This window comes from Oncorhynchus nerka, unplaced genomic scaffold (genome assembly GCF_034236695.1).
Source record: "Oncorhynchus nerka isolate Pitt River unplaced genomic scaffold, Oner_Uvic_2.0 unplaced_scaffold_1032, whole genome shotgun sequence".
NCBI classification, from domain to species: domain Eukaryota; kingdom Metazoa; phylum Chordata; class Actinopteri; order Salmoniformes; family Salmonidae; genus Oncorhynchus; species Oncorhynchus nerka.
Genome location: NW_027040272.1, coordinates 71,632 through 96,524, shown reverse-complemented (window position 1 = coordinate 96,524; position 24,893 = coordinate 71,632). Strand labels below are relative to the sequence as shown.

General features: G+C 45.2%; 1 protein-coding gene across 1 annotated transcript in view; it reads left to right on the top strand.

The window, feature by feature from the left end:
• Positions 1-16,318: 16,318 nt before the first annotated feature.
• Positions 16,319-24,893, top strand: part of LOC135570205 (protein FAM117B-like) — a 53,996-nt gene continuing 45,421 nt past the window's right edge. Inside the window, exon 1 of the mRNA XM_065016315.1 lies at positions 16,319-16,372. Within this exon, the coding sequence (XP_064872387.1) occupies positions 16,319-16,372 (54 nt within the window). The remainder of the gene's footprint in view (positions 16,373-24,893) is intronic.

Sequence of the window (24,893 nt, the reverse complement as noted above, 5' to 3'; positions counted from 1 at the left end):
TCCCTTCCCCCCCTGTTAGATGATGATTAGGTATCTCCTCTCCTTCCTTCCCTGTTAGATGATGATTAGGTATCTCCTCTCCTTCCCTTTAGATGATGATTAGGTATCTCCTCTCCCTCCCCTTCCCCCTGTTAGATGATGATTAGGTATCTCCTCTCCCTTCCCTGTTAGATGATGATTAGGTATCCCCCTGTTAGATGATGATTAGGTATCTCCTCTCCCTTCCCTTCCCCTGTTAGATGATGATTAGGTATCTCCTCTCCCCCTTCCCCTGTTAGATGATGATTAGGTATCTCCTCTCCTTCCCTGTTAGATGATGATTAGGTATCTCCTCCCTTCCCTTCCCCTGTTAGATGATGATTAGGTATCTCCTCTCCCTTCCCCTGTTAGATGATGATTAGGTATCTCCTCTCCTTCCCTTCCCCTGTTAGATGATGATTAGGTATCTCCTCTCCTTCCCCTGTTAGATGATGATTAGGTATCTCTTCCCCCCCTGTTAGATGATGATTAGGTATCTCCTCTCCCTTCCCTTCCCCTGTTAGATGATGATTAGGTATCTCCTCTCCTCTCCCTTCCCCTGTTAGATGATGATTAGGTATCTCCTCTCCCTTCCCTTCCCCTGTTAGATGATGATTAGGTATCTCCTCTCCTTCCCTTCCCCTGTTAGATGATGATTAGGTATCTCCTCTCCCTTCCCTTTAGATGATGATTAGGTATCCCCTGTTAGATGATGATTAGGTATCTCCTCTCCCTTCCCTTCCCCTGTTAGATGATGATTAGGTATCTCCTCTCCCTTCCCCTGTTAGATGATGATTAGGTATCTCCTCTCCCTTCCCTTCCCCTGTTAGATGATGATTAGGTATCTCCTCTCCCTTCCCCTGTTAGATGATGATTAGGTATCTCCTCCCTCCCTTCCCCTGTTAGATGATGATTAGGTATCTCCTCTCCCTTCCCCTGTTAGATGATGATTAGGTATCTCCTCTCCTGTCCTTCCCCCCCTGTTAGATGATGATTAGGTATCTCCTCTCCCTTCCCCTGTTAGATGATGATTAGGTATCTCCTCTCCTCCCTTCCCCTGTTAGATGATGATTAGGTATCTCCTCTCCTCCCTTCCCCTGTTAGATGATGATTAGGTATCTCCTCTCCTTCCCTTCCCCTGTTAGATGATGATTAGGTATCTCCTCTCCCTTCCCTGTTAGATGATGATTAGGTATCCCCTGTTAGATGATGATTAGGTATCTCCTCTCCCTTCCCCCCTGTTAGATGATGATTAGGTATCTCCTCTCCCTTCCCTTCCCTGTTAGATGATGATTAGGTATCTCCTCTCCCCTTCCCCTGTTAGATGATGATTAGGTATCTCCTCTCCCTTCCCTGTTAGATGATGATTAGGTATCTCCTCTCCCTTCCCCTGTTAGATGATGATTAGGTATCTCCTCTCCTTCCCTTCCCTGTTAGATGATGATTAGGTATCTCCTCTCCTTCCCTTCCCCTGTTAGATGATGATTAGGTATCTCCTCTCCCTTCCCCTGTTAGATGATGATTAGGTATCTCCTCTCCTTCCCTGTTAGATGATGATTAGGTATCCCTTCCCTTCCCCTGTTAGATGATGATTAGGTATCTCCTCTCCCTTCCCCTGTTAGATGATGATTAGGTATCTCCTCTCCCTTCCCCTGTTAGATGATGATTAGGTATCTCCTCTCCTCTCCCTTCCCCTGTTAGATGATGATTAGGTATCTCCTCTCCCTTCCCTTCCCCTGTTAGATGATGATTAGGTATCTCCTCTCCCTTCCCCTGTTAGATGATGATTAGGTATCTCCTCTCCTTCTTCCCCTGTTAGATGATGATTAGGTATCTCCTCTCCCTTCCCTTCCCCTGTTAGATGATGATTAGGTATCTCCTCTCCCTTCCCCTGTTAGATGATGATTAGGTATCTCCTCTCCCTTCCCCTGTTAGATGATGATTAGGTATCTCCTCTCCCTTCCCTTCCCCTGTTAGATGATGATTAGGTATCTCCTCTCCTCTCCCTTCCCCTGTTAGATGATGATTAGGTATCTCCTCTCCCTCCCTTCCCCTGTTAGATGATGATTCCTCTCCTCTCCTTCCCCTGTTAGATGATGATTAGGTATCTCCTCTCCCTTCCCTTCCCTGTTAGATGATGATTAGGTATCTCCTCTCCCTTCCCCCTGTTAGATGATGATTAGGTATCTCCTCTCCTTCCCCTTCCCTGTTAGATGATGATTAGGTATCTCCTCTCCCTTCCCTTCCCCTGTTAGATGATGATTAGGTATCTCCTCTCCTCTCCCTTCCCTTCCCCTGTTAGATGATGATTAGGTATCTCCTCTCCCTTCCCTTCCCCTGTTAGATGATGATTAGGTATCTCCTCTCCCTCCCTTCCCTGTTAGATGATGATTAGGTATCTCCTCTCCCTTCCCTTCCCCTGTTAGATGATGATTAGGTATCTCCTCTCCCTTCCCTGTTAGATGATGATTAGGTATCTCCTCCCTTCCCCTGTTAGATGATGATTAGGTATCTCCTCTCCCCCTTCCCCTGTTAGATGATGATTAGGTATCTCCTCTCCCTTCCCCTGTTAGATGATGATTAGGTATCTCCCTCCCTTCCCCCCTGTTAGATGATGATTAGGTATCTCCTCTCCCTTCCCCTGTTAGATGATGATTAGGTATCTCCTCTCCTCTCCCTTCCCCTGTTAGATGATGATTAGGTATCTCCTCTCCCTTCCCCTGTTAGATGATGATTAGGTATCTCCTCTCCCTTCCCCTGTTAGATGATGATTAGGTATCTCCTCTCCCTTCCCTTCCCCTGTTAGATGATGATTAGGTATCTCCTCTCCCTTCCCCTGTTAGATGAGATTAGATCTCCTCTCCCTTCCCCTGTTAGATTAGGTATCTCCTCTCCTTCCCTGTTAGATGATGATTAGGTATCTCCTCTCCTCCCTTCCCCTGTTAGATGATGATTAGGTATCTCCTCTCCCTTCCCTGTTAGATGATGATTAGGTATCTCCTCTCCCTTCCCCCTGTTAGATGATGATTAGGTATCTCCTCTCCCTTCCCTTCCCCTGTTAGATGATGATTAGGTATCTCCTCTCCTTCCCCTGTTAGATGATGATTAGGTATCTCCTCTCCTTCCCCTGTTAGATGATGATTAGGTATCTCCTCTCCTTCCCTTCCCTGTTAGATGATGATTAGGTATCTCCTCTCCCTTCCCCTGTTAGATGATGATTAGGTATCTCCTCTCCCTTCCCTTCCCTGTTAGATGATGATTATGATCTCCTCTCCCTTCCCCTGATTTAGGTATCTCCTCCTTCCCTTCCCTGTTAGATGATGATTAGGTATCTCCTCTCCCTTCCCCCCTGTTAGATGATGATTAGGTATCTCCTCTCCTTCCCTTCCCCTGTTAGATGATGATTAGGTATCTCCTCTCCCTTCCCCTGTTAGATGATGATTAGGTATCTCCTCTCCCCTTCCCTGTTAGATGATGATTAGGTATCCCTCTGTTAGATGATGATTAGGTATCTCCTCTCCTTCCCTTCCCCTGTTAGATGATGATTAGGTATCTCCTCTCCCTCCCTTCCCCTGTTAGATGATGATTAGGTATCTCCTCTCCTTCCCTTCCCTGTTAGATGATGATTAGGTATCTCCTCTCCTTCCCTTCCCCTGTTAGATGATGATTAGGTATCTCCTCTCCCTTCCCTTCCCCTGTTAGATGATGATTAGGTATCTCCCCTTCCCTTCCCCTGTTAGATGATGATTAGGTATCTCCTCTCCTTCCCTTCCCCTGTTAGATGATGATTAGGTATCTCCTCTCCCTTCCCTTCCCCTGTTAGATGATGATTAGGTATCTCCTCTCCCTTCCCCTGTTAGATGATGATTAGGTATCTCCTCTCCCTCCCTTCCCCTGTTAGATGATGATTAGGTATCTCCTCTCCCTTCCCTTCCCCTGTTAGATGATGATTAGGTATCTCCTCTCCCTTCCCCTGTTAGATGATGATTAGGTATCTCCTCTCCCTTCCCCTGTTAGATGATGATTAGGTATCTCCTCTCCCTTCCCTTCCCCTGTTAGATGATGATTAGGTATCTCCTCTCCTCTCCCTTCCCCTGTTAGATGATGATTAGGTATCTCCTCTCCCTTCCTTCCCCTGTTAGATGATGATTAGGTATCTCCTCTCCCTTCCCTGTTAGATGATGATTAGGTATCTCCTCTCCTTCCTTCCCCTGTTAGATGATGATTAGGTATCTCCTCTCCTTCCCCCCTGTTAGATGATGATTAGGTATCTCCTCTCCTTCCCTCCCTTCCCCTGTTAGATGATGATTAGGTATCCTGTTAGATGATGATTAGGTATCTCCTCTCCCTCCTTCCCTGTTAGATGATGATTAGGTATCTCCTCTCCTTCCCTGTTAGATGATGATTAGGTATCTCCTCTCCCTTCCCTTCCCCTGTTAGATGATGATTAGGTATCTCCTCTCCCTTCCCCCCTGTTAGATGATGATTAGGTATCCCTCTCCTTCCCCTGTTAGATGATGATTAGGTATCTCCTCTCCTTCCCTTCCCTGTTAGATGATGATTAGGTATCTCCTCTCCCTTCCCTTCCCCTGTTAGATGATGATTAGGTATCTCCTCTCCCTTCCCTTCCCCTGTTAGATGATGATTAGGTATCTCCTCCCTCCCTTCCCTGTTAGATGATGATTAGGTATCTCCTCTCCCTTCCCCTGTTAGATGATGATTAGGTATCTCCTCTCCCTTCCCTGTTAGATGATGATTAGGTATCCCTTCCCTTCCCCTGTTAGATGATGATTAGGTATCTCCTCTCCCTTCCCCCCTGTTAGATGATGATTAGGTATCTCCTCTCCCTTCCCCTTTAGATGATGATTAGGTATCCCCTCCTTCCCTTCCCTGTTAGATGATGATTAGGTATCTCCTCTCCCTTCCCCTGTTAGATGATGATTAGGTATCTCCTCTCCCTTCCCCCCCTGTTAGATGATGATTAGGTATCTCCTCTCCCTTCCCCTGTTAGATGATGATTAGGTATCTCCTCTCCCTCCCTTCCCCTGTTAGATGATGATTAGGTATCTCCTCTCCCTTCCCCTGTTAGATGATGATTAGGTATCTCCTCTCCCTTCCCTGTTAGATGATGATTAGGTATCTCCTCTCCCTTCCCCCCTGTTAGATGATGATTAGGTATCTCCTCTCCCTTCCTTCCCTGTTAGATGATGATTAGGTATCTCCTCTCCTTCCTGTTAGATGATGATTAGGTATCTCCTCTCCCTTCCCCTGTTAGATGATGATTAGGTATCTCCTCTCCCTTCCCCTGTTAGATGATGATTAGGTATCTCCCCTTCCCCTGTTAGATGATGATTAGGTATCTCCTCTCCTTCCCTTCCCCTGTTAGATGATGATTAGGTATCTCCTCTTCCCCTGTTAGATGATGATTAGGTATCCTTCCCTGTTAGATGATGATTAGGTATCTCCCTCCCTTCCCCTGTTAGATGATGATTAGGTATCTCCTCTCCCTTCCCCTGTTAGATGATGATTAGGTATCTCCTCTCCTCCCTTCCCCTGTTAGATGATGATTAGGTATCTCCTCTCCCTTCCCCTGTTAGATGATGATTAGGTATCTCCTCCCTTCCCCTGTTAGATGATGATTAGGTATCTCCTCTCCCTTCCCCTGTTAGATGATGATTAGGTATCTCCTCTCCCTTCCCTCCCCTTCCCCTGTTAGATGATGATTAGGTATCTCCTCTCCCTTCCCTTCCCTGTTAGATGATGATTAGGTATCTCCTCTCCTTCCCTTCCCCTGTTAGATGATGATTAGGTATCTCCTCTCCTTCTCCTGTTAGATGATGATTAGGTATCTCCTCTCCCTTCCCCTGTTAGATGATGATTAGGTATCTCCTCTCCCTTCCCTTCCCCTCCTGTTAGATGATGATTAGGTATCTCCTCTCCCTTCCCTTCCCTGTTAGATGATGATTAGGTATCTCCTCTCCTTCCCTTCCCCTGTTAGATGATGATTAGGTATCTCCTCTCCCTTCCTTCCCTGTTAGATGATGATTAGGTATCTCCTCTCCCTTCCCTGTTAGATGATGATTAGGTATCTCCTCTCCCTTCCCCTGTTAGATATCTCCTCTCCCTTCCCTTCCCTGTTAGATGATGATTAGGTATCTCCTCTCCTTCCCTTCCCCTGTTAGATGATGATTAGGTATCTCCTCTCCCTTCCCCTGTTAGATGATGATTAGGTATCTCCTCTCCCTTCCCCTGTTAGATGATGATTAGGTATCTCCTCTCCTCCCTTCCCTGTTAGATGATGATTAGGTATCTCCTCTCCCTTCCCTGTTAGATGATGATTAGGTATCTCCTCTCCCTTCCCCCTGTTAGATGATGATTAGGTATCTCCTCTCCTTCCCTTCCCCTGTTAGATGATGATTAGGTATCTCCTCTCCCCCTTCCCTGTTAGATGATGATTAGGTATCTCCTCTCCCTTCCCTTCCCCTGTTAGATGATGATTAGGTATCTCCTCTCCCTTCCCCCCTGTTAGATGATGATTAGGTATCTCCTCTCCCCTTCCCTGTTAGATCCCTTCCCCCCCTGTTAGATGATGATTAGGTATCTCCTCTCCTTCCCTTCCCCTGTTAGATGATGATTAGGTATCTCCTCTCCTCTCCCTTCCCCTGTTAGATGATGATTAGGTATCTCCTCTCCCTTCCCCTGTTAGATGATGATTAGGTATCTCCTCTCCTCTCCCTTCCCCTGTTAGATGATGATTAGGTATCTCCTCTCCCTTCCCTTCCCCTGTTAGATGATGATTAGGTATCTCCTCTCCTCTCCCTTCCCCTGTTAGATGATGATTAGGTATCTCCTCTCCCTTCCCTTCCCCTGTTAGATGATGATTAGGTATCTCCTCTCCCTTCCCCTGTTAGATGATGATTAGGTATCTCCTCTCCTCTCCCTTCCCTGTTAGATGATGATTAGGTATCTCCTCTCCCTTCCCTGTTAGATGATGATTAGGTATCTCCTCTCCCTTCCCTTCCCCTGTTAGATGATGATTAGGTATCTCCTCTCCCTTCCCCTGTTAGATGATGATTAGGTATCTCCTCTCCCTTCCCCTGTTAGATGATGATTAGGTATCTCCTCTCCCTTCCCCTGTTAGATGATGATTAGGTATCTCCTCTCCCTTCCCCCCCCTGATGATTAGATGATGATTAGGTATCTCCTCTCCCTTCCCTTCCCCTGTTAGATGATGATTAGGTATCTCCTCTTCCTCTCCCTTCCCCTGTTAGATGATGATTAGGTATCTCCTCTCCCTTCCCTGTTAGATGATGATTAGGTATCTCCTCTCCTTCCCCCCCTGTTAGATGATGATTAGGTATCTCCTCTCCCTTCCCTGTTAGATGATGATTAGGTATCTCCTCTCCCTTCCCCCCTGTTAGATGATGATTAGGTATCTCCTCTCCCTTCCCTGTTAGATGATGATTAGGTATCTCCTCCCCTTCCCTGTTAGATGATGATTAGGTATCTCCTCTCCCTTCCTTCCCCCTGTTAGATGATGATTAGGTATCTCCTCTCCCTTCCCCCTGTTAGATGATGATTAGGTATCTCCTCTCCCTTCCCTTCCCCTGTTAGATGATGATTAGGTATCTCCTCTCCTTCCCTTCCCCTGTTAGATGATGATTAGGTATCTCCTCTCCCTTCCTTCCTGTTAGATGATGATTAGGTATCTCCTCTCCCTTCCCTTCCCTTCCCCTCCCTTCCCTGTTAGATGATGATTAGGTATCTCCTCTCCTTCCCCTGTTAGATGATGATTAGGTATCTCCTCTCCCTTCCCCTGTTAGATGATGATTAGGTATCTCCTCTCCCTTCCCTTCCCCTGTTAGATGATGATTAGGTATCTCCTCTCCCTTCCCTGTTAGATGATGATTAGGTATCTCCTCTCCTTCCCCCCTGTTAGATGATGATTAGGTATCTCCTCTCCTTCCCTTCTCCTCCCCTTCCCCTGTTAGATGATGATTAGGTATCTCCTCTCCTCTCCCTTCCCCTGTTAGATGATGATTAGGTATCTCCTCTCCTCTCCCTTCCCCTGTTAGATGATGATTAGGTATCTCCTCTCCTCTCCCTTCCCCTGTTAGATGATGATTAGGTATCTCCTCTCCCTTCCCCTGTTAGATGATGATTAGGTATCTCCTCTCCCTTCCCTTCCCCTGTTAGATGATGATTAGGTATCTCCTCTCCTCTCCCTTCCCCTGTTAGATGATGATTAGGTATCTCCTCTCCCCTTCCCCTGTTAGATGATGATTAGGTATCTCCTCTCCCTCCCTTCCCTGTTAGATGATGATTAGGTATCTCCTCTCCTTCCCCTGTTAGATGATGATTAGGTATCTCCTCTCCCTTCCCCCCTGTTAGATGATGATTAGGTATCTCCTCTCCCTTCCCCTGTTAGATGATGATTAGGTATCTCCTCTCCTTCCCTGTTAGATGATGATTAGGTATCTCCTCTCCCTCCCTTCCCCTGTTAGATGATGATTAGGTATCTCCTCTCCTTCCCCTGTTAGATGATGATTAGGTATCTCCTCTCCCTTCCCCTGTTAGATGATGATTAGGTATCTCCTCTCCTTCCCTGTTAGATGATCTTAGGTATCTCCTCTCCTCCCTTCCCCTGTTAGATGATGATTAGGTATCTCCTCTCCCCCCTGTTAGATGATGATTAGGTATCTCCTCTCCTTCCCTTCCCCTGTTAGATGATGATTAGGTATCTCCTCTCCCTTCCCCTGTTAGATGATGATTAGGTATCTCCTCTCCCTTCCCTTCCCCTGTTAGATGATGATTAGGTATCTCCTCTCCTTCCCCTGTTAGATGATGATTAGGTATCTCCTCTCCCCCCCTGTTAGATGATGATTAGGTATCTCCTCTCCCTTCCTTCCCCTGTTAGATGATGATTAGGTATCTCCTCTCCCTTCCCCTGTTAGATGATGATTAGGTATCCCTTCCCCCCTGTTAGATGATGATTAGGTATCTCCTCTCCTTCCCTGTTAGATGATGATTAGGTATCTCCTCTCCCTTCCCTGTTAGATGATGATTAGGTATCTCCTCTCCCTTCCCTTCCCTGTTAGATGATGATTAGGTATCTCCTCTCCTTCCCTTCCCTGTTAGATGATGATTAGGTATCTCCTCTCCCTTCCCCTGTTAGATGATGATTAGGTATCTCCTCTCCTTCTTCCCCTGTTAGATGATGATTAGGTATCTCCTCTCCCCCCTGTTAGATGATGATTAGGTATCTCCTCTCCTTTAGATGATGATTAGGTATCTCCTCTCCCTTCCCCTGTTAGATGATGATTAGGTATCTCCTCTCCTTCCCTTCCCTGTTAGATGATGATTAGGTATCTCCTCTCCTTCCCTTCCCCTGTTAGATGATGATTAGGTATCTCCTCTCCCTTCCCTGTTAGATGATGATTAGGTATCTCCTCTCCTTCCCCCCTGTTAGATGATGATTAGGTATCTCCTCTCCCTTCCCTCCTTCCCTGTTAGATGATGATTAGGTATCTCCTCTCCCCTTCCCTGTTAGATGATGATTAGGTATCTCCTCTCCCTTCCCCCCTGTTAGATGATGATTAGGTATCTCCTCTCCCTTCCCTTCCCCTGTTAGATGATGATTAGGTATCTCCTCTCCCTTCCCCTGTTAGATGATGATTAGGTATCTCCCTTCCCCTGTTAGATGATGATTAGGTATCTCCTCTCCCTTCCCCTGTTAGATGATGATTAGGTATCTCCTCTCCTTCCCTTCCCCTGTTAGATGATGATTAGGTATCTCCTCTCCCTTCCCCTGTTAGATGATGATTAGGTATCTCCTCTCCTTCCCCCCTGTTAGATGATGATTAGTTAGATGATGATTAGGTATCTCCTCTCCCTTCCCTTCCCCTGTTAGATGATGATTAGGTATCTCCTCTCCCTTCCCTTCCCTGTTAGATGATGATTAGGTATCCCTTCCCCCTTCCCCTGTTAGATGATGATTAGGTATCTCCTCTCCCTTCCCCTGTTAGATGATGATTAGGTATCTCCTCTCCCTTCCCCTGTTAGATGATGATTAGGTATCTCCTCTCCCTTCACTTCCCCTGTTAGATGATGATTAGGTATCTCCTCTCCCTTCCCTTCCCTGTTAGATGATGATTAGGTATCTCCTCTCCCTTCCCCCTGTTAGATGATGATTAGGTATCTCCTCTCTCTTCCCCTGTTAGATGATGATTAGGTATCTCCTCTCCTCCCTTTAGATGATGATTAGGTATCCCTCTCCTTCCCCTGTTAGATGATGATTAGGTATCTCCTCTCCTCCTCCCTTCCCTGTTAGATGATGATTAGGTATCTCCTCTCCTTCCCCCCTGTTAGATGATGATTAGGTATCTCCTCTCTCCTTCCCCTGTTAGATGATGATTAGGTATCTCCTCTCCTTCCCTTCCCTGTTAGATGATGATTAGGTATCTCCTCTCCCTTCCCCTGTTAGATGATGATTAGGTATCTCCTCTCCCTTCCCTGTTAGATGATGATTAGGTATCTTCCCTCCCCTGTTAGATGATGATTAGGTATCTCCTCTTCCCCCCTGTTAGATGATGATTAGGTATCTCCTTCCCCCTGTTAGATGATGATTAGGTATCTCCTCTCCCTTCCCCTGTTAGATGATGATTAGGTATCTCCTCTCCCTTCCCTTCCCCTGTTAGATGATGATTAGGTATCTCCTCTCCCTTCCCTTCCCCCTGTTAGATGATGATTAGGTATCTCCTCTCCCTTCCCCTGTTAGATGATGATTAGGTATCTCCTCTCCCTTCCCCTGTTAGATGATGATTAGGTATCTCCTCTCCCTTCCCTTCCCCTGTTAGATGATGATTAGGTATCTCCTCTCCCCCTTCCCCTGTTAGATGATGATTAGGTATCTCCTCTCCCCCTTCCCCTGTTAGATGATGATTAGGTATCTCCTCTCCCTCCCTTCCCCTGTTAGATGATGATTAGGTATCTCCTCTCCCTTCCCTTCCCTGTTAGATGATGATTAGGTATCTCCTCTCCCTCCCTTCCCCTGTTAGATGATGATTAGGTATCTCCTCTCCTTCCCCCCTGTTAGATGATGATTAGGTATCTCCTCTCCCTTCCCCTGTTAGATGATGATTAGGTATCTCTCCCTTCCCCTGTTAGATGATGATTAGGATCTCCTCTCCCTTCCCCTGTTAGATGATGATTAGGTATCTCCTCTCCCCCTTCCCCTGTTAGATGATGATTAGGTATCTCCTCTCCTTCCCTTCCCCTGTTAGATGATGATTAGGTATCTCCTCTCCTTCCCTTCCCCTGTTAGATGATGATTAGGTATCTCCTCTCCCTTCCCCCCTGTTAGATGATGATTAGGTATCTCCTCTCCTTCCCTTCCCCTGTTAGATGATGATTAGGTATCTCCTCTCCCTTCCCCTGTTAGATGATGATTAGGTATCTCCTCTCCCTTCCCCTGTTAGATGATGATTAGGTATCTCCTCTCCCTTCCCCTGTTAGATGATCTCCTTCCCTTCCCTGTTAGATGATGATTAGGTATCTCCTCTTCCCTTCCCCTGTTAGATGATGATTAGGTATCTCCTCTCCCTTCCCTGTTAGATGATGATTAGGTATCTCCTCTCCCCTTCCCTGTTAGATGATGATTAGGTATCTCCTCTCCCTTCCCCTGTTAGATGATGATTAGGTATCTCCTCTCCCTTCCCCTGTTAGATGATGATTAGGTATCTCCCTTCCCTGTTAGATGATGATTAGGTATCTCCTCTCCCTTCCCCTGTTAGATGATGATTAGGTATCTCCTCTCCTTCCCCTGTTAGATGATGATTAGGTATCTCCTCTCCTTCCCCCCTGTTAGATGATGATTAGGTATCTCCTCTCCCTTCCTTCCCCTGTTAGATGATGATTAGGTATCTCCTCTCCCTTCCCTTCCCCTGTTAGATGATGATTAGGTATCTCCTCTCCCTCCCTTCCCCTGTTAGATGATGATTAGGTATCTCCTCTCCTTCCCCTGTTAGATGATGATTAGGTATCTCCTCTCCTTCCCCTGTTAGATGATGATTAGGTATCTCCTCTCCCTTCCCTGTTAGATGATGATTAGGTATCTCCTCTCCTTCCCCTGTTAGATGATGATTAGGTATCTCCTCTCCTTCCCTTCCCTGTTAGATGATGATTAGGTATCTCCTCTCCTTCCCTTCCCTGTTAGTTAGATGATGATTAGGTATCTCCTCTCCCTTCCCTTCCCCTGTTAGATGATGATTAGGTATCTCCTCTCCCTTCCCCTGTTAGATGATGATTAGGTATCTCCTCTCCCTTCCCTGTTAGATGATGATTAGGTATCTCCTCTCCCTTCCCCCCTGTTAGATGATGATTAGGTATCTCCTCTCTCCCTTCCCCTGTTAGATGATGTTAGATGATTAGGTATCTCCTCTCCCTTCCCCTGTTAGATGATGATTAGGTATCTCCTCTCCCTTCCCCTGTTAGATGATGATTAGGTATCTCCTCTCCCTTCCCCTGTTAGATGATGATTAGGTATCTCCTCTCCCTTCCCTTCTCCTGTTAGATGATGATTAGGTATCTCCTCTCCTTCCCTTCCCCTGTTAGATGATGATTAGGTATCTCCTCTCCCTTCCCTTCCCCTGTTAGATGATGATTAGGTATCTCCTCTCCCTTCCCTTCCCCTGTTAGATGATGATTAGGTATCTCCTCTCCCTTCCCCTGTTAGATGATGATTAGGTATCTCCTCTCCCTTCCCCTGTTAGATGATGATTAGGTATCTCCCTTCCCCTGTTAGATGATGATTAGGTATCTCCCTTCCCCTGTTAGATGATGATTAGGTATCTCCCTTCCCCTGTTAGATGATGATTAGGTATCTCCCTTCCCCTGTTAGATGATGATTAGGTATCCCTTCCCCCCTGTTAGATGATGATTAGGTATCTCCTCTCCCTTCCCCTGTTAGATGATGATTAGGTATCTCCTCTCCCTTCCCCCTGTTAGATGATGATTAGGTATCTCCTCTCCTTCTTCCCTGTTAGATGATGATTAGGTATCTTCCCCTGTTAGATGATGATTAGGTATCTCCTCTCCTCCCTTCCCCTGTTAGATGATGATTAGGTATCTCCTCTCCTTCCCCTGTTAGATGATGATTAGGTATCTCCTCTCCCTTCCTGTTAGATGATGATTAGGTATCTCCTCTCCCCTTCCCCTGTTAGATGATGATTAGGTATCTCCTCTCCCTTCCCCTGTTAGATGATGATTAGGTATCTCCTCTCCCTTCCCTGTTAGATGATGATTAGGTATCTCCTCTCCCTTCCCCTGTTAGATGATGATTAGGTATCTCCTCCCTTCCCCTGTTAGATGATGATTAGGTATCTCCTCTCCCTTCCCCTGTTAGATGATGATTAGGTATCTCCTCTCCCTTCCCCTGTTAGATGATGATTAGGTATCTCCTCTCCCTTCCCCTGTTAGATGATGATTAGGTATCTCCTCTCCCTTCCCCTGTTAGATGATGATTAGGTATCTCCTCTCCCTTCCCCTGTTAGATGATGATTAGGTATCTCCTCTCCCTTCCCCTGTTAGATGATGATTAGGTATCTCCTCTCCCCCTGTTAGATGATGATTAGGTATCTCCTCTCCCTTCCCCTGTTAGATGATGATTAGGTATCTCCTCCCTTCCCCTGTTAGATGATGATTAGGTATCTCCTCTCCTCCCTTCCCTGTTAGATGATGATTAGGTATCTCCTCTCCCTTCCCCTGTTAGATGATGATTAGGTATCTCCTCTCCTCTCCCTTCCCTGTTAGATGATGATTAGGTATCTCCTCTCCCTTCCCTGTTAGATGATGATTAGGTATCTCCTCTCCCTTCCCCTGTTAGATGATGATTAGGTATCTCCTCTCCCTTCCCCCCTGTTAGATGATGATTAGGTATCTCCTCTCCCTTCCCCCCTGTTAGATGATGATTAGGTATCTCCTCTCCCTTCCCCTGTTAGATGATGATTAGGTATCTCCTCTCCCCCTTCCCCTGTTAGATGATGATTAGGTATCTCCTCTCCCTCCCTTCCCTGTTAGATGATGATTAGGTATCTCCTCTCCCTTCCCCCCTGTTAGATGATGATTAGGTATCTCCTCTCCTTCCCTTCCCCTGTTAGATGATGATTAGGTATCTCCTCTCCCTTCCCCTGTTAGATGATGATTAGGTATCTCCTCTCCTTCCCTTCTCCTGTTAGATGATGATTAGGTATCTCCTCTCTCCCTGTTAGATGATGATTAGGTATCTCCTCTCCCTTCCCTTCTCCTGTTAGATGATGATTAGGTATCTCCTCTCCCTTCCCTTCCCTTCCCCTGTTAGATGATGATTAGGTATCTCCTCTCCCTTCCCTTCCCCTGTTAGATGATGATTAGGTATCTCCTCTCCCTTCCCCTGTTAGATGATGATTAGGTATCTCCTCTCCCTTCCCCTGTTAGATGATGATTAGGTATCTCCTCTCCCTTCCCCTGTTAGATTATGATTAGGTATCTCCCTTCCCCTGTTAGATGATGATTAGGTATCTCCCTTCCCCTGTTAGATGATGATTAGGTATCTCCCTTCCCCTGTTAGATGATGATTAGGTATCTCCTCTCCCTTCCCTTCCACTGTTAGATGATGATTAGGTATCTCCTCTCCCTTCCCCTGTTAGATGATGATTAGGTATCTCCTCTCCCTTCCCTTCCCCTGTTAGATGATGATTAGGTATCTCCTCTCCCTTCCCTTCCCCTGTTAGATGATGATTAGGTATCTCCTCTCCCTTCCCCTGTTAGATGATGATTAGGTATCTCCTCTCCCTCCTTCCCTGTTAGATGATGATTAGGTATCTCCTCTCCCTTCCCCTGTTAGATGATGATTAGGTATCTCCTCTCCCTTCCCTTCCCCTGTTAGATGATGATTAGGTATCTCATCTCCCTTCCCTTCCCCTGTTAGATGATGATTAGGTATCTCCTCTCCCTTCCCCTGTTAGATGATGATTAGGTATCTCCTCTCCCTTCCCCTGTTAGATGATGATTAGGTATCTCCTCTCCCTTCCCTTCCCCTGTTAGATGATGATTAGGTATCTCCTCTCCCTTCCCCTGTTAGATGATGATTAGGTATCTCCTCTCCCTTCCCCTGTTAGATGATGATTAGGTATCTCCTCTCCCTTCCCCTGTTAGATGATGATTAGGTATCTCCTCTCCCTTCCCTTCCCCTGTTAGATGATGATTAGGTATCTCCTCTCCCTTCCCCTGTTAGATGATGATTAGGTATCTCCTCTCCCTTCCCCTGTTAGATGATGATTAGGTATCTCCTCTCCTCTCCCTTCCCCTGTTAGATGATGATTAGGTATCTCCTCTCCCTTCCCCTGTTAGATGATGATTAGGTATCTCCTCTCCCTTCCCCTGTTAGATGATGATTAGGTATCTCCTCTCCCTTCCCTTCCCCTGTTAGATGATGATTAGGTATCTCCTCTCCCTTCCCTTCCCCTGTTAGATGATGATTAGGTATCTCCTCTCCCTTCCCCTGTTAGATGATGATTAGGTATCTCCTCTCCTTCCCTTCCCCTGTTAGATGATGATTAGGTATCTCCTCTCCCTTCCCTTCCCCTGTTAGATGATGATTAGGTATCTCCTCTCCCTTCCCTTCCCCTGTTAGATGATGATTAGGTATATCCCTGTTCCCTATTTTCAAAAATGAAAATTGTGTCGGAGGAGATGGCTGCCGTTTTACGGTCTCCTAACCAATTGTTTGTTTTTTTCACGATATTTGTAAATTATTTCGTACATAATGTTTCTGCAACCATATCTTATGTCAGAAAAGAGCTTCTAGATATCAGGACAGCGATCACTCACCTCGGATTAGACAAAGAGCGTCTGGATATCAGGACAGAGATCACTCACCTCGGATTAGACAAAGAGCTTCTAGATATCAGGACAGAGATCACTCACCTCGGATTAGACAAAGAGCTTCTGGATATCAGGACAGCGATCACTCACCTCGGATTAGACAAAGAGCTTCTGGATATCAGGACAGCGATCACTCACCTCGGATTAGACAAAGAGCTTCTAGATATCAGGACAGCGATCACTCACCTCGGATTAGACAAAGAGCGTCTGGATATCAGGACAGAGATCACTCACCTCGGATTAGACAAAGAGCTTCTAGATATCAGGACAGCGATCACTCACCTTGGATTAGACAAAGGTTTCTTCAACAACAACAACAGCAGCAAGCAGGACTCACACGATATTCTCCAAACACCCCACAGTGCAGACTTCCCAGAGGATGAAGAGCCGGATGCCTCGTCCGGACCCGCAGAAGACATCTAGGAAAGCTGCCGTTACCATCAATATTACTCGCCAACGTGCAATCATTGGACAAAAAACTAGACAAGGTACGATCACGAATATCCTACCAACGGGACATCAAAAACTGTAATATCCTATGCTTCACGGAGTCGTGGCTGAATGACGACGTGGATATTTAGCTAGCGGGATACATGCTGCATCGGCAAGATAGAACAGACGAGGGGGGGCTTAACATTCACAAGGCTGCAGGGCCAGACGGGTTACCAGGACGTGTACTCAGAGCTGGTCAGCACATGCTCTGAGTACACGTCCTGGTAACCCGTCTGGCCCTGCAGCCTTGTGAATGTTAACCTGTTTATTAAAGGTCTAACTCACCTTGGCTACAGAGTGCATAAGCACACAGTCATCCGGAACAGCTGGTGCTTTCATGCACGGGGGCAAACTACCTGCCCTCCACGACACCTACACCACCCGATGTCACAGGAAGGCCAAAAAGATCATCAAGGACAACAACCACCCGAGCCACTGCCTGTTCACCCCGCTATCATCCAGAAGGCGAGGTCAGTACAGGTGCATCAAAGCTGGGACCGAGACACTGAAAAACAGCTTCTATCTCAAGGCCATCAGATTGTAAAACAGCCACCACTAACATTTAGTAGCTGCTGCCAACACACTGACCCAAATCACTTTATTAATAAAAAATTGGATGTCATTTTATTTTTTTACCTTTATTTAACCAGGTAGGCCAGTTGAGAACAGGTTCTCATTTCCAACTACGACCTGGCAGTAAATGTATCACTAGTCAATTTACACTTTATATAATGTTTACATACCCTACATTACTCATCTCATATGTATATACTGTACTCTATACCATCTACTGCATCTTGCCGTTCGGCCATCGCTCATCCATATATTGATATGTACATATTCTTATTAATTCCTTTACACTTGTGTGTATTAGGTAGTTGTTGTGAAATTGTTAGATTACTTGTTAGATATTACTGCACGGTCGGAACTAGAAGCACAAGCACTTCGCTACACTCGCATTAACATCTGATAACCGTGTGTATGTGACCAATAACATCTGCTAACCATGTGTATGTGACCAATAACATCTGCTAACCATGTGTATGTGACCAATAACATCTGCTAACCATGTGTATGTGACCAATAACATCTGCTAACCATGTGTATGTGACCAATAACATCTGCTAACCATGTGTATGTGACCAATAACATCTGCTAACCATGTGTATGTAACCAATAACATCTGCTAACCATGTGTATGTGACCAATAACATCTGCTAACCATGTGTATGTGACAAATAACATCTGCTAACCATGTGTATGTGACCAATAACATCTGCTAACCATGTGACCATTAACATCTGCTAACCATGTGTATGTGACCATTAACATCTGCTAACCATGTGACCAATAACATCTGCTAACCATGTGACCAATAACATCTGCTAACCATGTGTATGTAACCAATAACATCTGATAACCATGTGACCATTAACATCTGCTAACCATGTGACCAATAACATCTGCTAACCATGTGACCAATAACATCTGCTAACCATGTGTATGTGACCAATAACATCTGCTAACCATGTGACCAATAACATCTGATAACCATGTGTATGTGACCAATAACATCTGCTAACCATGTGACCATTAACATCTGCTAACCATGTGTATGTGACCAATAACATCTGCTAACCATGTGTATGTGACCATTAACATCTGCTAACCATGTGACCAATAACATCTGCTAACCATGTGACCAATAACATCTGCTAACCATGTGACCAATAACATCTATTAACCATGTGACCAATACCATCTGCTAACCATGTGACCAATAACATCTGCTAACCATGTGACCAATAACATCTGCTAACCATGTGTATGTGACCATTAACATCTGCTAACCATGTGACCAATAACATATGCTAACCATGTGACCAATAACATCTGATAACCATGTGTATGTGACCAATAACATCTGCTAACCATGTGTATGTGACCAATAACATCTGCTAACCATGTATATGTGACCATTAACATCTGCTAACCATGTGTATGTGACCATTAACATCTGCTAACCATGTGTATGTGACCAATAACATCTGCTAACCATGTGTATGTAACCATTAACATCTGCTAACCATGTGTATGTGACCAATAACATCTGCTAACCATGTGTATGTGACCATTAACATCTGCTAACCATGTGACCAATAACATCTGCTAACCATGTGACCAATAACATCTGCTAACCATGTGTATGTAACCAATAACATCTGATAACCATGTGACCATTAACATCTGCTAACCATGTGACCAATAACATCTGCTAACCATGTGACCAATAACATCTGCTAACCATGTATATGTGACCAATAACATCTGCTAACCATGTGACCAATAACATCTGATAACCATGTGTATGTGACCAATAACATCTGCTAACCATGTGACCATTAACATCTGCTAACCATGTGTATGTGACCAATAACATCTGCTAACCATGTGTATGTGACCATTAACATCTGCTAACCATGTGACCAATAACATCTGCTAACCATGTGACCAATAACATCTGCTAACCATGTGACCAATAACATCTATTAACCATGTGACCAATACCATCTGCTAACCATGTGACCAATAACATCTGCTAACCATGTGACCAATAACATCTGCTAACCATGTGTATGTGACCATTAACATCTGCTAACCATGTGACCAATAACATATGCTAACCATGTGACCAATAACATCTGATAACCATGTGTATGTGACCAATAACATCTGCTAACCATGTGTATGTGACCAATAACATCTGCTAACCATGTATATGTGACCATTAACATCTGCTAACCATGTGTATGTGACCATTAACATCTGCTAACCATGTGTATGTGACCAATAACATCTGCTAACCATGTGTATGTAACCATTAACATCTGCTAACCATGTGTATGTGACCAATAACATCTGCTAACCATGTGACCAATAACATCTGCTAACCATGTGTATGTGACCAATAACATCTGCTAACCATGTGACCAATAACATCTGCTAACCATGTGACCAATAACATCTGCTAACCATGTGTATGTGACCAATAACATCTGCTAACCATGTGACCAATAACATCTGCTAACCATGTGTATGTGACCATTAACATCTGCTAACCATGTGTATGTGACCATTAACATCTGCTAACCATGTGACCATTAACATCTGATAACCATGTGACCATTAACATCTGCTAACCATGTGTATGTGACCAATAACATCTGCTAACCAAGTGACCAATAACATCTGGTAACCATGTGTATGTGACCAATAACATCTGATAACCACGTGTATGTGACCAATAACATCTGCTAACCATGTGTATGTAACCAATAACATCTGCTAACCATGTGTATGTGACCAATAGGATCTGCTAACCATGTGTATGTAACCATTAACATCTGCTAACCATGTGTATGTGACCATTAACATCTGCTAACCATGTGTATGTGACCATTAACATCTGCTAACCATGTGTATGTGACCAATAACATCTGCTAACCATGTGTATGTGACCAATAACATCTGCTAACCATGTGTATGTAATCATTAACATCTGATAACCATGTGTATGTGACCATTAACATCTGCTAACCATGTGACCAATAACATCTGCTAACCATGTGTGTGTGACCAATAACATCTGCTAACCATGTGTATGTAACCAATAACATCTGCTAACCATGTGTATGTGACCATTAACATCTGCTAACCATGTGTATGTGACCAATAACATCTGCTAACCATGTGTGTGACCAATAACATCTGCTAACCATGTGTATGTGACCAATAACATCTGCTAACCATGTGACCAATAACATCTGCTAACCATGTGTATGTGACCAATAACATCTGCTAACCATGTGTATATGACCATTAACATCTGCTAACCATGTGTATGTGACCAATAACATCTGGTAACCATGTGTATGTGACCATTAACATCTGCTAACCATGTGTATGTGACCATTAACATCTGCTAACCATGTGTATGTGACCATTAACATCTGCTAACCATGTGTATGTAACCAATAACATCTGCTAACCATGTATATGTGACCATTAACATCTGCTAACCATGTGACCAATAACATCTGCTAACCATGTGACCAATAACATCTGCTAACCATGTGACCAATAACATCTGCTAACCATGTGTATGTGACCAATAACATCTGCTAACCATGTGTATGTGACCATTAACATCTGCTAACCATGTGACCAATAACATCTGCTAACCATGTGTATGTGACCAATAACATCTGCTAACCATGTGACCAATAACATCTGCTAACCATGTGACCAATAACATCTGCTAACCATGTGTATGTGACCATTAACATCTGCTAACCATGTGTATGTGACCATTAACATCTGCTAACCATGTGTATGTGACCAATAACATCTGCTAACCATGTGACCAATAACATCTGCTAACCATGTGTATGTGACCAATAACATCTGCTAACCATGTGACCAATAACATCTGCTAACCATGTGTATGTGACCAATAACATCTGCTAACCATGTGACCAATAACATCTGCTAACCATGTGTATGTGACCAATAACATCTGCTAACCATGTGTATGTGACAAATAACATCTGCTAACCATGTGACCAATAACATCTGCTAACCATGTGACCAATAACATCTGCTAACCATGTGTATGTGACCATTAACATCTGCTAACCATGTGTATGTGACCATTAACATCTGCTAACCATGTGACCAATAACATCTGCTAACCATGTGTATGTGACCAATAACATCTGCTAACCATGTGACCAATAACATCTGCTAACCATGTGTATGTGACCAATAACATCTGCTAACCATGTGACCAATAACATCTGCTAACCATGTGTATGTGACCAATAACATCTGCTAACCATGTGACCAATAACATCTGCTAACCATGTGTATGTGACCATTAACATCTGCTAACCATGTGTATGTGACCAATAACATCTGCTAACCATGTGTATGTGAACAATAACATCTGCTAACCATGTGACCAATAACATCTGCTAACCATGTGACCAATAACATCTGCTAACCATGTGTATGTGACCATTAACATCTGCTAAACATGTGTATGTGACCATTAACATCTGCTAACCATGTGACCAATAACATATGCTAACCATGTGTATGTGACCAATAACATCTGCTAACCATGTGACCAATAACATCTGCTAACCATGTGTATGTGGCCAATAACATCTGCTAACCATGTGACCAATAACATCTGCTAACCATGTGACCAATAACATCTGCTAACCATGTGTATGTGACCATTAACATCTGCTAACCATGTGTATGTGACCATTAACATCTGCTAACCATGTGACCAATAACATCTGCTAACCATGTGTATGTGACCAATAACATCTGCTAACCATGTGACCAATAACATCTGCTAACCATGTGTATGTGACCAATAACATCTGCTAACCATGTGACCAATAACATCTGCTAACCATGTGTATGTGACCATTAACATCTGCTAACCATGTGTATGTGACCATTAACATCTGCTAACCATGTGTATGTGACCAATAACATCTGCTAACCATGTGTATGTGACCAATAACATCTGCTAACCATGTGACCGATAACATCTGCTAACCATGTGACCAATAACATCTGCTAACCATGTGTATGTGACCATTAACATATGCTAACCATGTGTATGTGACCAATAACATCTGCTAACCATGTGACCAATAACATCTGCTAACCATGTGTATGTGACCAATAACATCTGCTAACCATGTGACCAATAACATCTGCTAACCATGTGACCAATAACATCTGCTAACCATGTGTATGTGACCATTAACATCAGCTAACCATGTGTATGTGTCCATTAACATCTGCTAACCATGTGTATGTGACCAATAACATCTGCTAACCATGTGTATGTGACCAATAACATCTGCTAACCATGTGACCAATAACATCTGCTAACCATGTGACCATTAACATCTGCTAACCATGTGTATGTAACCAATAACATCTGCTAACCATGTGACCAATAACATCTGCTAACCATGTGACCAATAACATCTGCTAACCATGTGTATGTGACCATTAACATCTGCTAACCATGTGTATGTAACCAATAACATCTGCTAACCATGTGTATGTGACCAATACAATTTTATTTGATTTGGTTCAGTGTTGCTCGACGCAAGCATAGCTGGTATTTAGCTAGTCTGATTTGGGTCACTGGACAGCTCGTAGCTGGGTTTCAGCTCGTAGCTGGGTTTCAGCTTGGGTCACTGGACAGCTCGTAGCTGGGTTTCAGCTTGGGTCACTGGACAGCTCGTAGCTGGGTTTCAGCTTGGGTCACTGGATAGCTCGTAGCTGGGTTTCAGCTTGGGTCACTGGACAGCTCGTAGCTGGGTTTCAGCTTGTGTCACTGGACAGCTCGTAGCTGGGTTTCAGCTTGTGTCACTGGACAGCTCGTAGCTGGGTTTCAGCTTGTGTCACTGGACAGCTCGTAGCTGGGTTTCAGCTCGTAGCTGGGTTTCAGCTCGTGTCACTGGACAGCTCGTAGCTGGGTTTCAGCTTGTGTCACTGGACAGCTCGTAGCTGGGTTTCAGCTTGGGTCACTGGACAGCTCGTAGCTGGGTTTCAGCTTGGGTCACTGGACAGCTCGTAGCTGGGTTTCAGCTCGTAGCTGGGTTTCAGCTCGTGTCACTGGACAGCTCGTAGCTGGGTTTCAGCTCACTGGAGCTGGGTTTCAGCACTGGACGTGTCACTGGAAAGCTCTGGGTTTCAGCTGGGGTTTCAGCTCGTGTCACTGGACAGCTCGTAGCTGGGTTTCAGCTCGTAGCTGGGTTTCAGCTCGTAGCTGGGTTTCAGCTCGTAGCTGGGTTTCAGCTCATAGCTGGGTTTCAGCTCGTAGCTGGGTTTCAGCTCATAGCTGGGTTTCAGCTCGTAGCTGGGTTTCAGCTCGTAGCTGGGTTTCAGCTCATAGCTGGGTTTCAGCTCGTGTCACTGGACAGCTCGTAGCTGGGTTTCAGCTCGTAGCTGGGTTTCAGCTCGTCACTGGACTGGGTTTTCAGCTCGGGTTTCAGCTCGCTGGGTTTCAGCTCGTGTCACTGGGACAGCTCGTAGCTGGAGGGATAAAACAACGTGTTTTGTTCCTGTTCTAGGGGGTAAAATCCCTATGGGATGGAGGGGTTTTGTTCCTGTTCTAGGGGGTAAAATCCCTATGGGATGGAGGGGTTTTGTTCCTGTCCTAGGGGGTAAAATCCCCTGGGATGGAGGGGTAAAACAACGCGTTTTGTTCCTGTTCTAGGGGGTAAAATCCCCTGGGATGGAGGGGTAAAACAACGCGTTTTGTTCCTGTTCTAGGGGGGTAAAATCCCTATGGGATGGAGGGGGTTTTGTTCCTGTTCTAGGGGGGTAAAATTCCCCTGGGATGGAGGGGTAAAACAACGCGTTTTGTTCCTGTTCTAGGGGGGTAAAATCCCTATGGGATGGAGGGGGTTTTGTTCCTGTTCTAGGGGGGTAAAATCGTAGCTGGGTTTCAGCTCGTGTCACTGGACAACTCGTAGCTGGGTTTCAGCTCGTAGCTGGGTTTCAGCTCGTAGCTGGGTTTCAGCTCATAGCTGGGTTTCAGCTCGTGTCACTGGACAACTCGTAGCTGGGTTTCAGCTCATAGCTGGGTTTCAGCTCGTAGCTGGGTTTCAGCTCGTAGCTGGGTTTCAGCTCGTGTCACTGGATAGCTCGTAGCTGGGTTTCAGCTCGTGTCACTGGACAGCTCGTAGCTGGGTTTCAGCTCGTAGCTGGGTTTCAGCTCGTAGCTGGGTTTCAGCTCGTGTCACTGGACAGCTCGTAGCTGGGTTTCAGCTCGTAGCTGGGTTTCAGCTCGTAGCTGGGTTTCAGCTCATAGCTGGGTTTCAGCTCGTGTCACTGGACAGCTCGTAGCTGGGTTTCAGCTCGTATCTGGGTTTCAGCTCGTGTCACTGGATAGCTCGTAGCTGGGTTTCAGCTCGTGTCACTTGACAGCTCGTAGCTGGGTTTCAGCTCGTAGCTGGGTTTCAGCTCATAGCTGCGTTTCAGCTGTTCTAGGGGGGTAAAATCCCTATGGGATGGAGGGGGTTTTGTTCCTGTTCTAGGGGGTTAAATCCCCCTGGGATGGAGGGATAAAACAACGCGTTTTGTTCCTGTTCTAGGGGGTAAAATCCCTATGGGATGGAGGGGTTTTGTTCCTGTTCTAGGGGGTAAAATCCCCCTGGGATGGAGGGGTAAAACAACGCGTTTTGTTCCTGTTCTAGGGGGGTAAAATCCCCCTGGGATGGAGGGGTAAAACAACGCGTTTTGTTCCTGTTCTAGGGGGTAAAATCCCTATGGGATGGAGGGGGTTTTGTTCCTGTTCTAGGGGGTAAAATCCCTATGGGATGGAGGGGTTTTGTTCCTGTTCTAGGGGGGTAAAATCCCTA